Source organism: Ostrinia furnacalis, unplaced genomic scaffold, assembly GCF_004193835.3.
Source record: "Ostrinia furnacalis isolate ACB-3 unplaced genomic scaffold, ASM419383v2 OfSCF0666, whole genome shotgun sequence".
In the NCBI taxonomy this organism is placed as follows: Eukaryota; Metazoa; Arthropoda; class Insecta; order Lepidoptera; family Crambidae; genus Ostrinia; species Ostrinia furnacalis.
Genome location: NW_021130905.1, coordinates 21,421 through 41,475, shown reverse-complemented (window position 1 = coordinate 41,475; position 20,055 = coordinate 21,421). Strand labels below are relative to the sequence as shown.

General features: G+C 36.4%; 1 protein-coding gene across 2 annotated transcripts in view; it reads right to left on the bottom strand.

Annotated features, from left to right (window-relative positions):
• LOC114366712 (uncharacterized) overlaps positions 1 to 19,315 on the bottom strand; it is a 51,171-nt gene extending 31,856 nt beyond the window's left edge. Inside the window, exon 1 of one of the 2 annotated variants that reach the window (XM_028323664.1) lies at positions 19,074 to 19,315. In XM_028323664.1, the coding sequence (XP_028179465.1) occupies positions 19,074 to 19,135 (62 nt within the window). In that variant the 5' untranslated portion in view covers positions 19,136 to 19,315. The remainder of the gene's footprint in view (positions 1 to 19,073) is intronic. The other variant, XM_028323665.1, reaches the window with a different exon arrangement.
• Between the last annotated feature and the right edge of the window lie 740 nt (positions 19,316 to 20,055).

The following is a 20,055-nucleotide window of genomic DNA, read 5'->3' as shown; positions in this document are numbered from 1 at the left end:
TCAAAATAATAAAGTAGCAGATACATTTTTAACGTAAAACAAAGCGCATAAACAAGTAAATGTAAGTGAAGAAATATTACTGTATAGTAAAATACCTGCGTCCAGAACAAAACAAGAGTAATCGTACCCATTTACCATAATCTTTACATCCCCCGACTCTGGGTGGGAAAATTCGTACCTACAAGTAAATGATTAGGCATAGAAACATAAGAGTTTTAGTAAATATCAACTCATTTTTATGCAATGGTATTCAAGAAGAATCACGTAAACAGTGTATTTTTATTTTATTTTTTTGTCCTCCATGGAGGGTGAATGTAAATTTGGAACAAACAAACAAGTGGACTCGTGTTTTAGTGGAGTATGCTTGCCGCATACAATATTAGGCAGTGCGTTATGTTCACTTCGTTTCATATCAATAAAATCCAGAACTATCAATGATCTAAATGGGACTCAATAGTTGAGAAAAGTTTCACGTTATACGATTTATGAAGTCTACCGATTTTTAGTTGGCCGATAGTTGGGTCGGGCTGTTAATCAGTATGGAGATGAATGAAATTGCGCACATTACACCGATTAGAATTAGAATCGGGCCCAACTATCGGCCAACTAATAGTCGGTGGTCTGCGCCTAGGTTAATTTTGATTTTTTTACGTGTATATTAGCTGGAAAATTAGAGTTTTATGATACTTCTATGCTTTTTCATCCCACAATCTGTTAACAGCTGATCCAGGCTGAAGCTCGCATCACCGTGACCCAATTTCCTTTTACACGCAGACTCCATTTTTCTTCAAAATCGCTTCATATTTCCCGCCGAGTAAATGTAGAGTCATTTATGAGCAATAAATCATGAAAATAATAATTCAGGAACGTATATTAATGTGGTTTTGATAGAAAAACACTTACGTAAACTGCGAACTTTTAGGTTTAGCAATAGGTAAGTATAATAAATTGAATGTCAGTTTAGAAATACTCGTATCAATGTAGAAAATAAAATATTTTTTTATATTTTGTCAATAACAGAAGGAAGGCTGGGTTCAATATTTTCAGCGTGGTTTTTGTTCATTTTCTTCCGAATTTTTATATTCATTAAGTACCTCAGAATTACAGCGAAGATATTACCATTATTTTCTCCAAATTACCTCGTCTCGCTGATGAAACAGTCAAATGAACACATAATCTCATTAAGCCATCGGTACCGAGGCAGGAACGGGTAGGTCGACGACCTGCAGATCCCGTTGGAAGCCACAAAGGCTGTTGTGGCCTGTTTCAACCCATTACTGGGGTTTACTAAACTATTTGCAATTAAAATGTAGATTCTAATTTAGGATATAACACTGCTTTCCATTTTATGGCCAATTAAAACAAACTGGAACGTGTTTTGTAGACACAAATACCAGCCATTCCTTCTTTAACTTTGAACTTAAAGGTACCAAGCAAAAAGAGAGACAATGTCTACTATTTGACAGGTAAAAAAACCATGATTTTTCGAAACTCATTGTTTCTTTTATCAAATAGGTGTAAACATTACAAAATATCCTAAGGTAATGTTTAGTGGTCATCTCAACAAGGCACTGACCTGCGAAGTTACAAAAACCATCCATCACTTTTTCTGAAGGTAGCAATTTGGCGTCGTTCGAGCGCGAAACTTGCAATCGACTTTGTTTTATGATATAGCCACATTAATTTATCCGTTATCTGAACGTGGATAAGTGGTCAGATCACCAGAACTTTGAGATGAAGTTTTTACAGATTTAACCAATGCCAGTTTTGGTTAGAACGACTTTTTGTTCTTTCTTGAGAACGCATTTATTTTGAAGATTTAATCAATGTCAATCTTAGCTATTTATCTTGCTTTTTAGCAATATGAAAGGGTTCAGAAAACATTCAATTCGCGCCGTTTGGTTTCCGATAGCGACTCTACTCTATTTTGCTCGTTGGAGAATAACAATTACATTAAAGTCTAATTTACTTGTTGCGTGTATCAAACCACTGAAACTGAGCTGAAGACTTCATAAAACTTAATGATCCCATTATTTTACAAGACTATTCCTACGTGTGATACAGCAAAGGCTTTTACTCTGGTTCTACCACTTTCTCGTCTCATAGAGAATATCTGAAAAATACCAAAATTATATTATGAGTTTGCTTAACCCAAACTTTTTTCGAATCACGCCGCTACAATTTGTATTGGCTGGATTTTGTCTTATATGGACATAACACAGACAAAATACAGCCTACCTACAGGTACTCGTACATACTTATTACTATGAAGCAAAATATTGTAAATCAGTCTGTCGGAACGGAAGCGAGGTGGAAACGGGACGGGTCGTCGTCCCCGGTCCCGTTGGCGATGGCGGCGATGCGCGTGCGCTTCGATATTCATTTATTTCGCTGTTCTAGCTTAAACACCTGACTAATTGATTTTTAGTACCTAATAGTAGTGCAATCATTGTTTTAAAGGTTTTCAAGCTATTAACCTATTGATCATTTAGGTATCTACGCAAATGCAGTGAAAAACTTCCATTCCATTGATGATATCTGCAATTCCAAAAAACTCATCACTTCAGACATGGAACGACCAATCGAACCTTGATTAAAATAGCGTCCTCCCCTATGGACACATTAATAGCCTCGCTTCGAGAATAAACGTTAAACGACAGATTCACGTGTTAACTTTGTATTGACGCTATAATAAAGTCATTATTCCCTTATAAGAGGACAATAGGACCGAAATGTTCCTAACTTGATGAGAGCGAAACGTGAGCGCTCTATAAAGGCTCTACGAAACTCCCTTTAAACCCTCGTAACGTTATATGAATAACCTTGAGTGTTATTAGGCATGGCTATTGTATTTTGTAAACACAATAGGCCGGTTACCTGCCGACTCGAAGCTTTGCATGAGTTTAACGTAATTATAAAAAGCATAAAATTGCTTTGACATTGTAACTTGGTTTCAGGCCACGAAAGTGGTCGGGCACCGGGAAATCTTTCACTAAGAAATGGAAATGTGGTTCGAACTTACTTTCGCCGTGCTGTTTAGGAACAATACGCATTGTGTTTTTCATAAATAACCGTGTAGGCGTGTTTGTATTTGTGTTAATGAGCTACAATTAAAGTAATCGCTGTGCTGTGACACATTGCGAAAAAACTGAGCAAAAAAGTACTGTTCAAAAGTAGTAACAAATGACCCTCTAAATATTGTGCTAAGACTGTTTTATTGTCTGTCTAAAGATGTCTGTTTCATGTTAGAATTTATTTAAAAATACACGTATAAAAAGACACGGTACGATTTATTATGAACAAAAGTATTATTACGCTTGCAAAAGAATCTAAATCCGAATTGTAGCTGCCACAATATAATGTGAGTTTAGATTTAAACTACCAAAGTCTGTATTATGTCTGTTTCTTAGCGCTGAACGTTCGTTTTAATTACTTCGCTAGCTTTTATTATTGTCTATCTTTCTGTTGGATTTGTTCTCGGCAGGTTGGCTAGCGAGAATTGCGAGTAAGTTTAATTTTATTATCGCTCAAATAAAGCGGAGTTGATGGTGAACCAATTAAGAGTCTCGTGAGATGGTAAATGTTTTAAAGAGATTTCGAGTGGTCTCTGCGGATGATATTAATCTTCAAAGTGGGACGCGGTCGCGAACAAATTATGAAGAGAGTTTTATGCTGTCGCTTAAATTACGAAGAGGTTTGAGGAAATATTCAAGCTAGGTATTCTATCGTTGCTTCTAGTTTAGCATAATTCTTATTTGCTCTAATAATACGTAACAAAAAAATGTGTAGACATTGTACGTACAGTTAATGTACACGTCACAAAATAAATCATACCATGTGTTAAATTCGTGAAGTTTTCAGGCGTGAATTGTTTGCGTAAATAAATGCACGTTTTATATTCACGTGTCTTTTTAAATAAGCGATGGAATTTTTTAAGGTCTGAAAGTTCAGAAGTGGAACAATAATATTCATAAGCTGTAAAGAACAATGGAAAATATTGACTCATTTTCACGCAATCGTATGCGTGTTATAATATTAAATAGATGACCACGCTTTAGAACACGAGCCAAAGCGTGCATAACTTCTGATAGTGTTGATTGTTTATTTATGACGCCTGTTGCCAAGTCATCCATGCACGAGATGAAACAGCCCTACGTAATTTGTAGAATCAAATCACTTTTTATCTGCCAACAAAATCGGCCCATTAATTGTGAAAAATCATCAGCTACAGCTACAGTGAGGAGGAGAAGTGTCAATTTGTAACTTCGTGACAATTTTACTAATGTTTTGTTTACTTATTATTTATCCCAACTCAACTATATTATGTCTAGTTAGTGGTTAAATAGCATTAACTAGATAAACTACATATTTGAGTGTGTCTGTATAATATAAAGCATGAAAAATATTGCCGACCTGTGCCAGATCTATGCTAAAATATGACAAGTGGAGAAAGAAAGGCAAAGTAACGTAATAAGCATTTATACGCGACTCGACCCAGTTGAGTAAATGGTAAATAAGACGGGGGCTAATATTTGCTAAGCTTTCCGGACAAAATGGCTGCCAGGGGAACGCACTAAGTAAGAAAAATCGCTCGCAACTGGGACACGGGAAAAAAGAACTAAAACCAAGGTGTGTTTTAGCGCTGGTAGGGCAAAAAAAGAATGAGACATGTATAGGCTCCTTAAAAGCATTTGACGATTTGTAAGTACTAATTTAATTAGTCTATACAAATAAAGATAATAATTTTGATTTTGAATTTCACAGCATAGAGAAATCAAATTAAAATAGGTACTTATAGAGGTACAAAATAATAAATAAGTTATAATAAGTAAGCTGGTAGTCCTTTACTACGTAAAGTACTACAGATTTTGTACGAAGTGTAGCTTCTGTGACTACTATTTTTAAGTTTCATAAGTTTAATTATCATTCGGAAATCTTTGCCTCTCACTGAAACTTGGGTATTTTTACGACAAAAAAATCGGTCGAAAAACTTGATACTACCCTGAAATTCTTTACTTCTTCCCAGAAGAATATTACAACATTACGACCACAAAATTTCAACCTCTATTTAACTTTTTCGGTTTAGGTGTAACTTAACATAAAAGATAGGTACATACTTTCGAAAATCTGTAGATTTTTAAAGAAATACCTAAGACGTAGGTAAAACTATTGTTCAACATTTGATCACGCGATGTGATCGGTCATGTACAATGTAGGTAGGTACTAAGTCCAGATCCATTTATGTATTTTAGACAATTATTGACGTATGCCTGCCATGACGCGTCATGTATGCTAACGTACAAAATACATTATGTACGACGAATGTGTGAAATAAATTATTCATCACCAATCATTTGCAAATCACGCCCATTCTGGATGGCTCCTTATTCTAATTTATTAATTTGCCAAAGCGGTATTGATTGCATGGACAGTATAATATTGTCTATCAATTTTATGTGTACCATTATATTATCTGCGATTATCATAATTCATGTCAGTCGTTTGATTGTAAAATACATTTAATAACTAATAGTAAGAACTATGTGCCTACCATGAGTTTACGTTAGGTGTGCTCGCTAGCGACTGCGTAAAAAAATGACATTTAAATGTATGACATATTGTGCAGCGCCCCTAGCGGCTACTTTCAAGAAATAAAATCTTCATAGAATTTTTTGACGTATTCGCTAGCGAGCTCACCTAACGTAAACTCATGGTAGGCACACTAATCCTTATTCGCTACGTAATGTAATTGTATAACAACCTCGCAACGAAATATTGTTTCAGCAAATAACAACCACAACCGGTAATTGAGGGTAAAGTTACAAATTATGAAAAGGATTTAAACCGCTTTAATAAATCAAACGCCCACTGAAAGCGGTATAATAACAACTCTACTGAGATTACGACCTGATAATATGATACTGATCTAGATTATTAAATCCCATTTTGTTCGTTTGCCAGAATAAAGTTGTCTAAATTGGGATGTCTGGGGTTCTCGAACTATGACGTGCTTGATACATTTAGAAGGAAGGCTGAAATTAAAATAGACAAGTGCCTAAAACATATGGAAATAGACTCGGGAAGACTTTGACCTATATCGATAGATCTGTTTCTTTTGAAATTCAATTTATTGGTTTCCTTGAGGAAATATTCTCTGTGGAATCATTAAGGTCACTGAAGTCATCTTGAAAGGGTCAGAATGACGACATTTTAACTATAATTTTTTAAGACGTGAATATAAGGTTGGATAAAAGAACAAACTTGATGTATTGATGATGTCTGGTGATTATCAATTTTATATGGTATGCAATAAAAAGTAACCAATGTGTAAGTTTCTTCCTATAATTCAATAGAAGCGATTCTACAGCGCAAAAAATCTCAGTTAACAGTTAAGGATGATGTTGAATGAGCTTCGTGCTACTTTTTTCTGATTATATAGTAAGTCGTCTACATAACTTTAATAGCCTTTGTTTTTATGCTTCTATCTTCGTAACGATAAATCTTGGCATTTAGTGCGTAAACCCGCAAAATGGTCACGATAACCAAACACACGAGGAGATGTCTACATTTAAGCGCTATAATAAAACGTCTGCGAATGTTTACTACTAGCACAGAATAATAATAAGTACTACGTACAGAAGTTTTACTTCGCGAAGGCCTGCTACTAGGCACAAGTAGAGCATTGTGTCAACAGTTTGAATGAAGGGTCCGCGCATCTGACATCATTTGACACAGCAAATAGCGGTTCATCCCGCCTAATGGCCGCTTCCGCTTCATTACAATGAATGTAGACGATTACTGCCATCATGTACCAACTTAGGTACTTAAGACCAGATAGACCCAGCAATACCTACGCTTTAAGTACTTGGGTACTGTAATTTAGATTGACGATATCACCATACTCGTGACGCCTTCAAACTTAGATAAATTCACATTAGCTTTGTGTCTAGCACGAAGGTAATGTTGATGAATATTTGAAGTTCCCATAGGGCCACACAATAGGGGGCATTAACCTACATTTTCAATTTATTGTTGACCATCTGTAAATAATAAGGTCGGCCCAGCAACGCAATAACGAGCTCTTTCATAATCTACATACTTCTCCAAATGTTTAATGCCACACGTTTTTCTTTTAGCGTTTATATTTATAGAAAAGTCTATATTGATCGCTCTAGAATTTACTTTTCGAAATCATGGTTAGGTACATCATAAATGTTTATTTATGTATTTAAATTCAGTCAAATTCACAGTTCGAATGAAAAAAGCAATATTTTCTTGTTATATTGTAGATATTACAGAATCGTTGATAAAGAAAGAAGTAGGTAGTAAGATTCGAACGTAAGTAAATACGGCTTATTTATTTTTTATTGTTAGATTTCCTTCATCCTAAACAAACGGCTCTATCTTATCTTTGGGAATGCTGGCACGAGGAAGAACAAAATCGAAAGTAAGGCACTGAACCATTCTTTAATATCTTTTGTTCAGCCAAAACATTAATATCTTTAATCCGTACACGCGTTCGAGCTGAGCTCAAAGCCGTATATTAGCGTTAATAAAGATCCAATTTGGGTTATATCTCGTTAATGAGTGGACGGCATTACAGCTCATTACGGACTTTGCAGCCGTAGCAGTGCAGGTTCGAGGCCGGCGTATCGGTGAAGTGGGTGACAAGTTCAAGGCGAATTAGCGGGGCTATAATCCGCGCAAAGAGAAACTGGCAGTTTTGTAAGTATGATAAAGATTGACTCAAAAGTAGGTTGAACTCTCTCAGTATCTTCAACATTAGTAAATTTTTCTATAAAATATAGGTTTCCTCAAATCGCTACAGTCGTTATCATACTTAATGTAAAATAGCATTTATTAGTTTATTACCAATACATATAATAAGATGTCATAGAGATTCAGCGTCGTTTGTTGATAGATTTCAGTGTTCCTGTTATTCGGCTTGATTTGTTACAAAAAATTATAGATTTTAATGGCGTAGGTATCTACACCAAATCCTACAATACGACTTTTACAATTTCAACATATTTGGCTTTTTCAGTCTCTTTTAGTATTTCTTTAAGTGAAAGAAAAGTAGAGACGCTTTCTCGAGATTCTGTAGGCCACATTCGCATTTCTCGCCATCGATACACTTGTATTCGAAGGTATTTCTCATTTAAGTGTCTTGAATCGACGATTGACTTATTTTATTTGCGTTTTACGCAGAAATAATTTCTTAACCATGTCTGTTGAAGCAATATAATTTGAGAGCCTTTATTCATCCCTAAAAATTTTAAACATTATATTTTTTTGGAGGTCAGTTTTTTTATAAGTCTATATTTTCCCCTTTTCAAGGCACATAAACACGTCCTACCTACCGTAGGGCAAGCTTTATTGAGACAACATATCGACTGGTGCTGAGAAAAAGTGACGGAAGAAACTAGACCTCCTCAATGATTTCCACATTACCCGGCTGGTAGCGGCCTGCATCCAGCGCCTTACAAGTAAACGCTCTAGTGTATATTCACCTTTTTTTTAGTAGTTAGTGACTATGGTTCCTATTAATCTGACCCAATCTAATGTTAGCGGTGAGGCGTTAATCCAGTTATCCCGGCTGGGAGGAGGAGGACTGCAATCAGTGGCCCTCCCAAGGTCGCTCTATATCTCGTTACAGGGATAAATCACAGCCAGTAGATTAACGAGCAGGTTAGTGTTAATAGTGAATACAGAATGGAAATTATGTTTCAGTACGTAAAGGATCATTCAAAAATGGGACAATACCTAACGAAAAGATTTTGACTTAACTCAACAACAACACAACGATCATAATAGGCAGTAGATTTGTACCTAGAGCAGGTTAGTACCTAGTAACAGTGAATACAGAATGAAAATTATGTTTCAGTGCAATGTTACTGGACGTAAAGGATCATTGAAAAATAGGAAAATACTTACCTGCTGGAGATTTTGACTTAAATATCTCGTTAAAACGATAAAATGGTAGACAAGACAGTTTATAAAGTTAATAGAACGAAAATTATGTTGTAAAGGATCATTGAAAATGAGAAGATCCTACTAGAGATTATGACAAATTATTTTGTATGTTTATTGTAGGTAGTGCAAGAATATGTGCACTTGCAGGCGGCTGAAACACCGGCAAACACAATTAGCTTCGCGCAGCGTCACTGATTCTCAGTACGCTTGCTTTGCGTGCGTATGCGCACACTTGATAAGAGATCGTAATGTGTGCTGAGTAACATAATATACCTCACTCGTATTGATATAAGAAACAAAACTGTATACCATTTTAAATAAAACACAGTTTTTCATCTTGTTAAATCAACATTTACAGTACAAACCATTCATTTATTTAGTTTTTAAGAAGAATAAGGCAATAAGTATTTCAATAGATTTTGTAATACATATTAGTAGATTTATGTTTTTCTATCGACTTCTCAGCTATTACAACGTTATAAACATAAATTACAACTAATAACGTCGATACTCATAATTAGATTTTGGCTTTATTCCAGTTTAAAATTATAAACATTAGAGATAATAAAATATTGCTAACTGTCATAATCTCTCTTCATTATGAAATGGTTTGTGTTTTGCAGCCGCGTGGTTAATTTCATACGCTAATTAATCATTAAACAGCGTTTCAAATAATAACGTTTTTGATATCTGAAATACAGTAAAAAATAATTCATTAAAATAGTAAAATGGTATGGTAAACAAAATAATGAGGTATCGTTATCAGCTAAAATAGTTTTTAATGGCAATGAAGCGCGTGTAGGTACATACTTGAATTGCAGTACATACAAAGAAATACGAGTAAGATAGTATCAACAACAACGCAGACATAAATCAAGCTGCTCTAGTGCGCTAAAAACAGCATTATTATTTGCATTTGCAACAGGGCAGATGCGACCTCAACCTGTTTTATAAACGTCAACACAGCTGCTCTAACCGCACCTGACGATGTGTGAATCTGTTAACCCAAAAAACCGTACTACTTTTCACTATAAATGTAGAGAAAGCAAAGGCAAGGTTACATAATTTTTTGCCCTAAAACTTTGAAAAGGTTTGTATGAATAGCGACCATCTCATTACCAAATAGTACCAACCAACTAAAGAATTACCGTTTTTACGTCAGCACAAAAGAAACAAAAGAAGATCGCAATAATACAGACAGCGGTAGGCCACTGGCCCAGATTGTGATACTGATGTTAAAACTTTATGCTTTCATTGGTCATAACCATCATACTTAGCAAAAGATCTAGATCGTGGTTGTCTGAATCGAGGTTTTGTTCTTTATCTAGTTCTTTGCCTATTTCGTTTCGAGTTCACGTGGTAATATCAAGCTTATTCGTGCCCAGAAGACATAATGCGGTGTTTTGTGAGCTCATGGCGTGTTAAAGGAGCAAGTCGAAGATAGTCTCGAAATTAGCCGATTTGCGTGGAAGCCATGACCCGCCGAAGGTCGCGCATTCGCGACGGAACACCAACTTTGGAGAAATCAATTAAATGTACTGTAATGTAATCCATAATTGTGATAAGTCTTCTATAAATAGAGTTAATCACAGCTGTTACTTCCACTGAATTGCATAAAGACAGTCTAGATTGAATTAGGTAATTCGGGATTGTTTATTTAAACTTTAGTAGGTATTCTTAAACCAGAATGCTCGATAGTGCAGCGTTTCCGAGAATAGCGCTAGTTTATTCAGTGTCGGGAAGAAGAAATGGTCAGACGTTATTTCCTGCTGAGCTGTTTATGATACAGGTCTAGACCCAGTTGAGCCTCTGGGTCATAAGCTGGAATTAGCTGACCTAGATTCAGCCTGTTTGTATAATAAACCAACCTGCTCGGGAATCTTTGATGAAGAACCACTTTATTTATTTTCATATTATTTGATAAGTTTTCTAGAAAAGGCAGATGCGGCATTTTTGATATCTCTNATATCTACAAGTGACGTACGGCCGTGATATGAAATTGGATTCGGCAAATATTGTCTTTGTAATATTACAAAGAGGTAAAAGTGTTTGTTGGCAAATATTTTGCAGCGGGCGTTCACTATACTTCAAAAGCCTTTTTTCAGGAATACACAGTTTTTAACAGAAAGTTTTTCCTTACGGAGTTTCCCGGAATCACGTGAGTGAGGTTTTTTACCTCCCTTCCCCAACTGAGATTAACTTTGATGTTTTTCTGACCCCTTCGCCTTACGTCATTAAAGGACCCAAGAGTAGCAGCGGCGAATGCTATGGTAGGGATGTGTACATTTACTGACCTAAATTCTTAATGTTATGAAACCAAGCTAAGTATCATTTGTTTTGCTTCTGATTTATAGATATAGACAAAGAAAAAAATATCCTATTTTTTCCAGCCCCCCTAGACAAAACGCACTTTTTGATCGAATCGAAAATCGAATCCGTCAAATTCCATACAAAAAAGGGGCTTTTCGACCACTTTTCGACTGGTTTGCGATTATAATGGCACTTTGTCTAGACCCACTGTACCACAGATATGTGAATGTGACACATAAATAATTGTGTCTGTAGGTAACCTTAACGCATAATCTAAAGAAACAATTGAATGAACCACCAAATCGTTCCATTTTTAAACCGGCGCAAAAAGAATGAATTTAAAAGTCAAAGTCATTACCAGCCAGTGCAGTCGGTCTGGGTATGCATGTATGCAGATTGCGTTGAACTTGTAGGCGCATTGCGAGGTGCACGAGTACTAAACTACTAAGGGCATGTCGGGCCTCACGCGATCCTCGTAGATAATGTTATGCATACAAGTAGTTACTTTTCTTCGGAATTTAATTTTACCGGTAAACGTACACTTGACCAAATATTAATGAGCTATTTATTTGGAGAACCGCTGTTAAATAAAGTTGACATAATTCGGTTATCAGTACAAAGTTTGCCAACTAGAAGGTTTTATCAGACTTGAAAATATACGTTTCAGCGCAGAACTACTGAAGTAACCTTGGTTAAATCTAGATCAGGGTTTCTCAAACAGGGGTACGCGTACCCCTAGGGGTACGCCATTCGAGGGCAAGGGGTACGCGACAACATTTACGTAATGGCGGCTCTATAACTGGAAGGCGCGCATGACCGACATGCATAGCGGCGCGCGCGCGACTGACTGAATTCGTAGCTCGCTCGCTCTCGCGCGACTCGCGCGCCACGCCGCCCTCCCCCGCCGTTTACGAGTACTTACACTGTACTCCGTTTTTGATTCATTTGTTTTACTTTAATGTGTGAGCATATGCGCTTTTTTCGTTGACAGTAAAATAAAAACAAAGTACTTTCAATACATTCACGCGGTTAGCTAGTTTTCAAAATGAATGAGTGGTTAAAAACTGGGTCATTACGCAGAAAATGTCCAAGTAATACATCCAGTTCGCAACCTGCACAAAGTACATTTACTCCAACTGCGTCTACTTCTGCTGAAAGTTCAGTTTTAAACGAAAATCCTGCGACATCGAGAGAACAAGAAAACACAACATCATCGACAAAAAAAAGGAAATATGACGAAGATTATCTGAAAATTGGATTTACGTGCAAAGAAGAATCTCAGTACNTCACTTACAAACATGTTTTTTTGTTTGGATGTAATATAAACATCGAATTACACTCTCTTCGCAATCACCTGAACAATTTTATCACAACTCTTAAGGATCTGAGTAAAGAACATGGCAAGCAAATCCACCAGGGCCTTTGTACGATAGAGGGACGCTATCAGGGCCACTGGAATGCACACATGATGGCTGACTGCTGTTGAACCATTCAGAAGAGCTGTCTGCCTTCAGCATCAGCAAGGAAGTCAAATAAAAGAAAGTTTTTTCAACTTAACAACTTCATAAAATAGGATCATCTCTAAAAAAAGAGTGATTTTTTGCAAAAAGACCCAAGTGTCATATTTTTTTAACCAGAGCTGATACAGATATTTCAATCACAGATTTGAAATCGTCATTAAAAATTGGACCAATATCATGTAACATAACCCAATCATCAGAAATGTTGTTGTGCAGTGTAATGTTATGCATACAAATAGTTACTTTTCTTCGGAATTTTATTGTACCGGTAAACGTACACTTGACCAAATAATAATGGCTATTTGGAGAGCCGCTGTTCAATAACGTTGACATAATTCGGTTAACAGTACCTACAAAGGTTGCCAAGTAGGAGTTTTTATCAGACTTGAAAATATACGTTTCAGCGCAAAACTACTGAAGTGACCTTGGTTAAATCTAGATCGATCATGGTAAACGCCCTGCTTTAGAAGTAAATTCTACGGAATCTTTAGTTTATGGAGTGGAACCATTGAACATGATTATAATTAATTGGTATCGTTTTTACCTTACCTTGATTTAAAACTGTGTTTATGTACAGTTTTTACAAGAATTTTAAAGTACCTGAATAATTAATTAACTATACCTACATACCATACCATATCCTACAAAAAAGATAAATCTGTCAATCATCATGATGAAGTGAACACGAAAAAGATTTAATGTGATGAGGGTTTGTATGACACGTACGTACAACATTTAAGATTAATGATGAAATATTTGCCATAATTGTTTAAAAGTTTCAGCAAGAATCGCAGTTTAATTAGTTACGAATGTCTAAATGCAAAATTAAACTTGTTTCACAAAAAATGGTAGAGTCGCGTGATACCCGCCGGTTCCTGGGAGTTCATATCCATTGTGACGTTGCTTCACTCCTTATGTAAGGCTAAGCTCATGATCTTGATAACGTGGACGCAATACAGACGATTCATCACCCGAGAGGCAGGCTGTCTGTACACTTTCACGATTTACAACTTTAATGGCGGACGTTGACTTCCCCCGATACTAAATCACTGCTTAATATACGGCCAAGATTTCATAAAACAGATTACCTATCTTTTCAGAGTTCAATTTAATTCATCTTTACAAACACGGGTAAGTGAAGCCCCGGCCTTTGTACCTCGGCGCAACCTTTTTGTTATCTTAAAATATAGAGCTGGCCGCAAAAAAAAGAAACAAACGAGTCTTTCGAAAAAAGTGGGTTCGATGAACTTTCCCGTTACAAAAAGTTCTAATTTAATTCTTTCTGGCCAGCAATATTGTGCCAATTAGAGGAATAATTTTGTTTGTGAAATAAAAAATATAATTTTGCTTTTGGGCGTGAATTATTTTGTTCACCTGAATAGAAATGTAATTGTGTCTATTCAAATATGTTTTGTAAGGAAAGGTTTTGCTTACTTTGAAGAGACTCGGGAGTCGGGACGCTAGTCGCAGGTGCCGGCGCAAATTGAATTTCAATAGAGTCGTAAAGGCTCGCCGCGCCCGGAACGCGGCCCAGGTGCTAGAGAGGACATTATTTATTTAGTGTACCTGTCCCGAATGCGTCGAGTGCGGGATGTCGTTTGTTTTTATCGTTACACAATCAATTTACGACCCAATTCCGTCAGAACTTTCATCATTGGGAGACTGTTGGGCAAACCTGAAGATATTTATGATTTTTATTTGTAATACTCGTAGTCTAATACGTAGATATGTACAATATAATATTTTATTCTACAAGACAACAAAAGAAACGGAAAAGCTTTACTCTATTAGTTTCACGAAAATAGGAACAAAACCGTTGTAACTATTTTCAGAAAGGTAGAGCTGACTTGAAAGAAAGAAAGAAAGAAAGAAAGAAAAAACATTTACTTGGAGTCATCAACATGTCTGTCTTTAGTTTTAGTCAGTCATTTTCTAAGTTAAGGTTAGCGTCACGAATCTCGTGGTTGACCTAGTAATCTATTTAATTCGCACGTATTCGCTTACGGTTTACGGCCCGCGCTCACAGTTTGCGTGTAAACAAAAACACATCGCGATACCTACTTACGCCTACGAGACGCGTAGTCATAAGCCAGTCCACGTTTTTAGACTTCACGGAACGTAAGGTTATGTGTAAGGTTCTGTAATATGTGATAGAGAAATGTAGACCCTATGGAGATACTTTTATGTCATCAAATCGTATGTGTTTTTATCGGAAGATATTGTAAAGATCAAAGTGATGCGTTAGCTTCTATTTCCTTATAGATAGCCTCAAGACTTGGGTGTTTTATCAATACCTACTAAGGGAATTAAATTATGCAATTACAACTAGGCAGAGTCGGTGACTCATTAAATATGCGAATCATAAAATGTAAAATAGCCTTACTATGCTAAAAACGTGTGAGTGTTTGTAAATATGGCCTCGTGACTCATATCAGTATGATCATCAATACTGAGATTCCGTTAGACGCTAAATTACCGAACACTTAGTGCGTTCTCATTTCCTTTGAGGTCAAAAGAAAATTGAGATTTTAGCCAATTAGCGCGTATCAGTTACATGAGATGTACTTTCAGTGTCGCACCCACATTTAATGACTATAAAAGCCTCTTTATTAAGCGTTTTTAACTCACTTTTGTTTGATAAAAATAGAAACGTATTATTTTATATCGTGAGCTATATTACGTGAGTCACAATTAGTGGAATCACTTCGTAGGTAACAAAGAAACACGCATTGTGTCTTTTGTTTTCAACACAATATTCTAAGTTTCAAGATAAAAGCGACGCATTCGATATTTATCAGATATGAGTTTCATAACACAAGCTGCCATATTAGCTTTATCATATGATGATAGAGAGGTCGTTGACCATGTGAGTGAAACAAAGCCGGTATTAAGGGCCTAAATACACATCGTAACAGCTGACACCACACATCCATGATAGGCGGTCGTAGAGATTGTGTGGCAAGCATCTGTGCAGTGGGTTTATGTGACATACTCCAAAGTTAATATCAAGCGTAGAACTTCAAATGTGATGAGTCACGGTACTTGTTGCGACCTGCTTTTAAAGATAGTTATAATCTGTGGTGTAGAGTTAAACCTTTTTTCGCAAACAACTTTTTTCTACACTCATTATTGTTAGTAGAGACATCGAAGACAAAATCAAAAGCTTTGGAGTTAAATTGCTTCAGAGATGTTCAAACGCCAACCGATGTTATTGATATTGGAATATTGGCAATCATATTCTAAAAGAACTGTGTGTACCTACTACATCTTACGGTCTCTTAAGCCGGGGGCTTGCCTTGAGTTATAAGGATTCTTGTTTTCATTGCCTTCATAAGTTGTTTTCCCCCGACCCATGTTTTCGATTGCGAGCGATCGCTCGAACGTTTACTTTGTGATGGATTAACGAAACATTCCTCTAATCGTTGCTATGCCAAAAACGATCGTTTTGAAAACATATTTCCAAGTATAAAGTTAATTAAAGATGTTTTAGACGATTGATATTTCGAGCGCGAGGATATTTGAAATAGTTATTAAAGTTAACGATAATTTTGTAAAGATTAATCGTAAATTCGGCGGTATATTGGAGTGGAAACTAAAACTAATAAGATGAAATTGTTCAATATAGTAGCGCACTGAATAGCCATTATGAAAGTAGAAAGCTGAATGATACGAATACGCGTTGACCTGTGAACACTCGATTTCAGTATAATAATAGTGCTCAATACAAAAAAGAGACAAAATTTGGTACAAATAACTGAAAATTAATGACCTGATTTTCCTCATTTAATTTTGTGTGTGTAAAACCTAACACAAAAGAAGTTCCATGCAAAAATACCTATCTAATCTTGGTTTTCCTTATAGGAAAGTTTTGTCTTTTGCCTTCTAATTTTTGACGGTTTTTGAAACTTGACTCTACGTTTCATCATCATCTCATCTCCAAAATGCATAGCTAGCATAGATAATAGGGGTTCAAGAGCCAGGCAACAATGGGAAGGGCACTCGCCCATGCTTAATCGCCAAGGAGGGCGCACAATGGCCCTTCCTCTACGCCGACCACGGACAATGCATTTGCTCGACGCCATGCTGTTTACAGGGCACAAACACCCTATCACGAAAGCCATACGGGTCAAAATGAAACACCAGTTATCCATGCTTCAACCTAAAATAAACTTTAAAAATACACCAACAAACTGCTAGGGATGGAGGATTAGTTAAAATAACGCTTTCATATACGCGAAATTGTGAGCTTTCACGGATCTGATTTATTGTTTGTGATTTATCGCTATATTGCCACTTTAAATCTGATATCATGGAGATAATTGCTGAGATTCACACGATCGCAAAATATAGAGTCGTTTTTTTGCATTTACAAAAGTGTTGACTGCTGTTTTACTTTCTGCATATTTTACTGTGTCTTCAATCAATACTGATATCTAAAATTAGAATAAAGTTTTACTACCGCTTATATCAACTCTTCAGTTGTAGGTAATTGGTGCGTCAACGTACTAAGCGAACAGAAATTTAAAATTCAATTTTATTAATGTGCTATAAATAGTGCATGAGACTTTAATATCAATTTTCAGGTGTCTATAATAAGGCTAATGGTAGCATTAGTGCGTGAATTTAGGCAGGTTTCCATGGAGACGCAAATTGGGATCTGTTCCAGACCAATTATGGAATCTTCGATTTGGTCGAATAAACCCAAATCTCTAGTGGTTCATGTAGGTTTACTTAGGCTATCTCGTAGACAGATCCTAATAAAAGTACACGGAATACACGAAGAAGAATAAATAATTGTAGAGGCTTCGGTATTACAAACATTGGAGATAAACGAATCTGGTTGTGTAGTAGGTAGATGTTGTCTTTAACGACTTCCTTAACTGCTTTATTGGCTTTTTCTATAGGTAATTTACTAATAAGGACTACCTAAAATTTCAAGTATTTATTTAAGAGTTTTAGCATCAACACTTTCTCACGTTTCTGGGCGACTTTGTAAATGTTAAGATATTTATACACACGCGATAATAATAATGAAGGTGTATAGTAACAACAAAATGTCTTGAAAATGCCAAATTATGTAAGTACGAGTTAAGATATTTATTATGTACTTACATTATTCTACTTACATAATATACAAGTTCGGCTTGTCAATAACTACTTATTAGGTAACCAAATGAGAATACAATCATTATCTCATTTATATGTTTATTTTCCGTTTCCGGAAATTACATATGTATGTATAAATTTTTGGATAAGTGCTTACATAGTAGAAGTTTCACTATTTGTGCTTTCAGACAAACTAAAACACGCTGTAGATGGATGAAATTAGTGGAATATCTACTGTTTTGTACGTAACTTAGGAACGGGATCCAATAAATCTATAGTGTAGTGCCTAGTCCATCAATAGATTTATTGTCCAGTAGCGGATCAGTATCAGTCAGTGTTAGATTTAACTTGATCTCCTTTATTATTGGTTTCTTAGGTTAGTTAGACTTTAATAAATGTAGAGGCTTTTTTTTATCAAATAATTTAGCCATTGGCTCCTTGTTGACTAACCATATAAAATTTTGCTATCCCACCTAGGTACATGATAAAATTTTTCAATACCATTTCAATTTCTAACACTGCATAAGCAATTAAAAAGTACAGCGTTTTGTCTAGAACTCTAGAGGATTCACTTAATTTATTAGACAGGACATAAATAACAATAATTAAGTATAAAAAGCGGGCTACATGCATTAAGCTACACATCTAATCAAGAGAAGTGAACATTAATGACAAATGCTATGGCATAGCCTGCTTTGAACCGAATGGTAGAGTCCTTTGAGACATTAATAGATGTAGAGCCATTAAGTATAAAACGTAACGTGTATCGAACGAAAGCTATTCATTAATGCGATAAAACAATGAATAAATAAATGATTAAACAGTAGGGACACCACTTTCAAATGAATGCGTAAAAGATGATGTGTAAACATAACATAGGATGATATACAAAACATTAGGTGAGTGAAGATTATTATGCAAAAGTTATATAATAGAGCTCAGTTAAAAGTTCACGAGCGAGCTTACGTGTGACCACGCACTAATGCATACAAAGTAGAGTAGACTGATGCCCGCGCGTGAGCCTTTAATTGGAATTTAAATCGACTACTTTCATCGGCAAAGGAACTTTCGGCGTAAACAGTCTACAAAAACAAAATAAAATCGTAGCTCATGAAGTGTAGGGCTTTCTATTCTAGCTAAGTGCAGATCGGCAACTGATCTCACCAAACCGGTTGGCCCTTCATGCCGGCAGTCCGTTCGGCCGAGAGCAGCGCACGCAAGTGCATTTCCCTTTCTCAGCTACGCGCACCAAACGCATACCATTTGTTACTGCAGCAAATTTCACCGGTCATCTCCCAGTCAAGCACAGCACATGTTCCAAATACAAATGAGGTGTCACAAAAACCGACGCGGAGCACTACCGACCGCGCGGGCACGTCTCGACCGCACCGCACGCTACGAGCGACTAACCGACCGGCTGTACCCATCTCGCCACGGAAAAATAAACGGGATGGCTCGCACTATGAATACGGCCTAAATAATCGGTCACCGAACGAAATTAAGCCTTACTTTCAGCGCTGAAAGTTGATATTGTAAAGCGAACCGCGTTATGTTTATGACGCTTCAGATAGCAGAGTGTGTAGCGATTGTAGCCCGCTAGATGCAGTGGAAAAGAAAGTAGACGCATTTCCCCAGTTGGATGCTGCAGGCTCCGACCGCTCATATGAAATGCGGTCAGTGTCGCTGGCGTTTTATGATATTAATGTGTTGCATGTGTAAGTCGCACCATCGATCCGAAGAAGCGAATCGACCCAAGTAATTGCTTTTAGGTCCTCACGCGTACTTACATAGTTTGCTCTATTGTGTCCACACCATCCGAATTTCTATTCATCCCAAAACAAACCTTGCTGATGAACGGTCGGGTTCTTTGTGTATACAGACTTACCTGAGAACAAAATAAATAAATAATAAATAAATATCCTTGAACATTTTACACTGCGCTTCTAGTCCCAAACTAAGCAAAGCTTGTACTATGGGTACTAGACAACGGATATAAACATACTTAAATACTTTTTTTTTTTTTGTAAATACATACATATTATACATAGAAAACACCCAGTCCAATACAAACAAATATATTCATGCACACAAATGTTTGTACTGTGCGGGAATCGAACCCGCAACCTCCGGAATAGTAGTCCGTTTC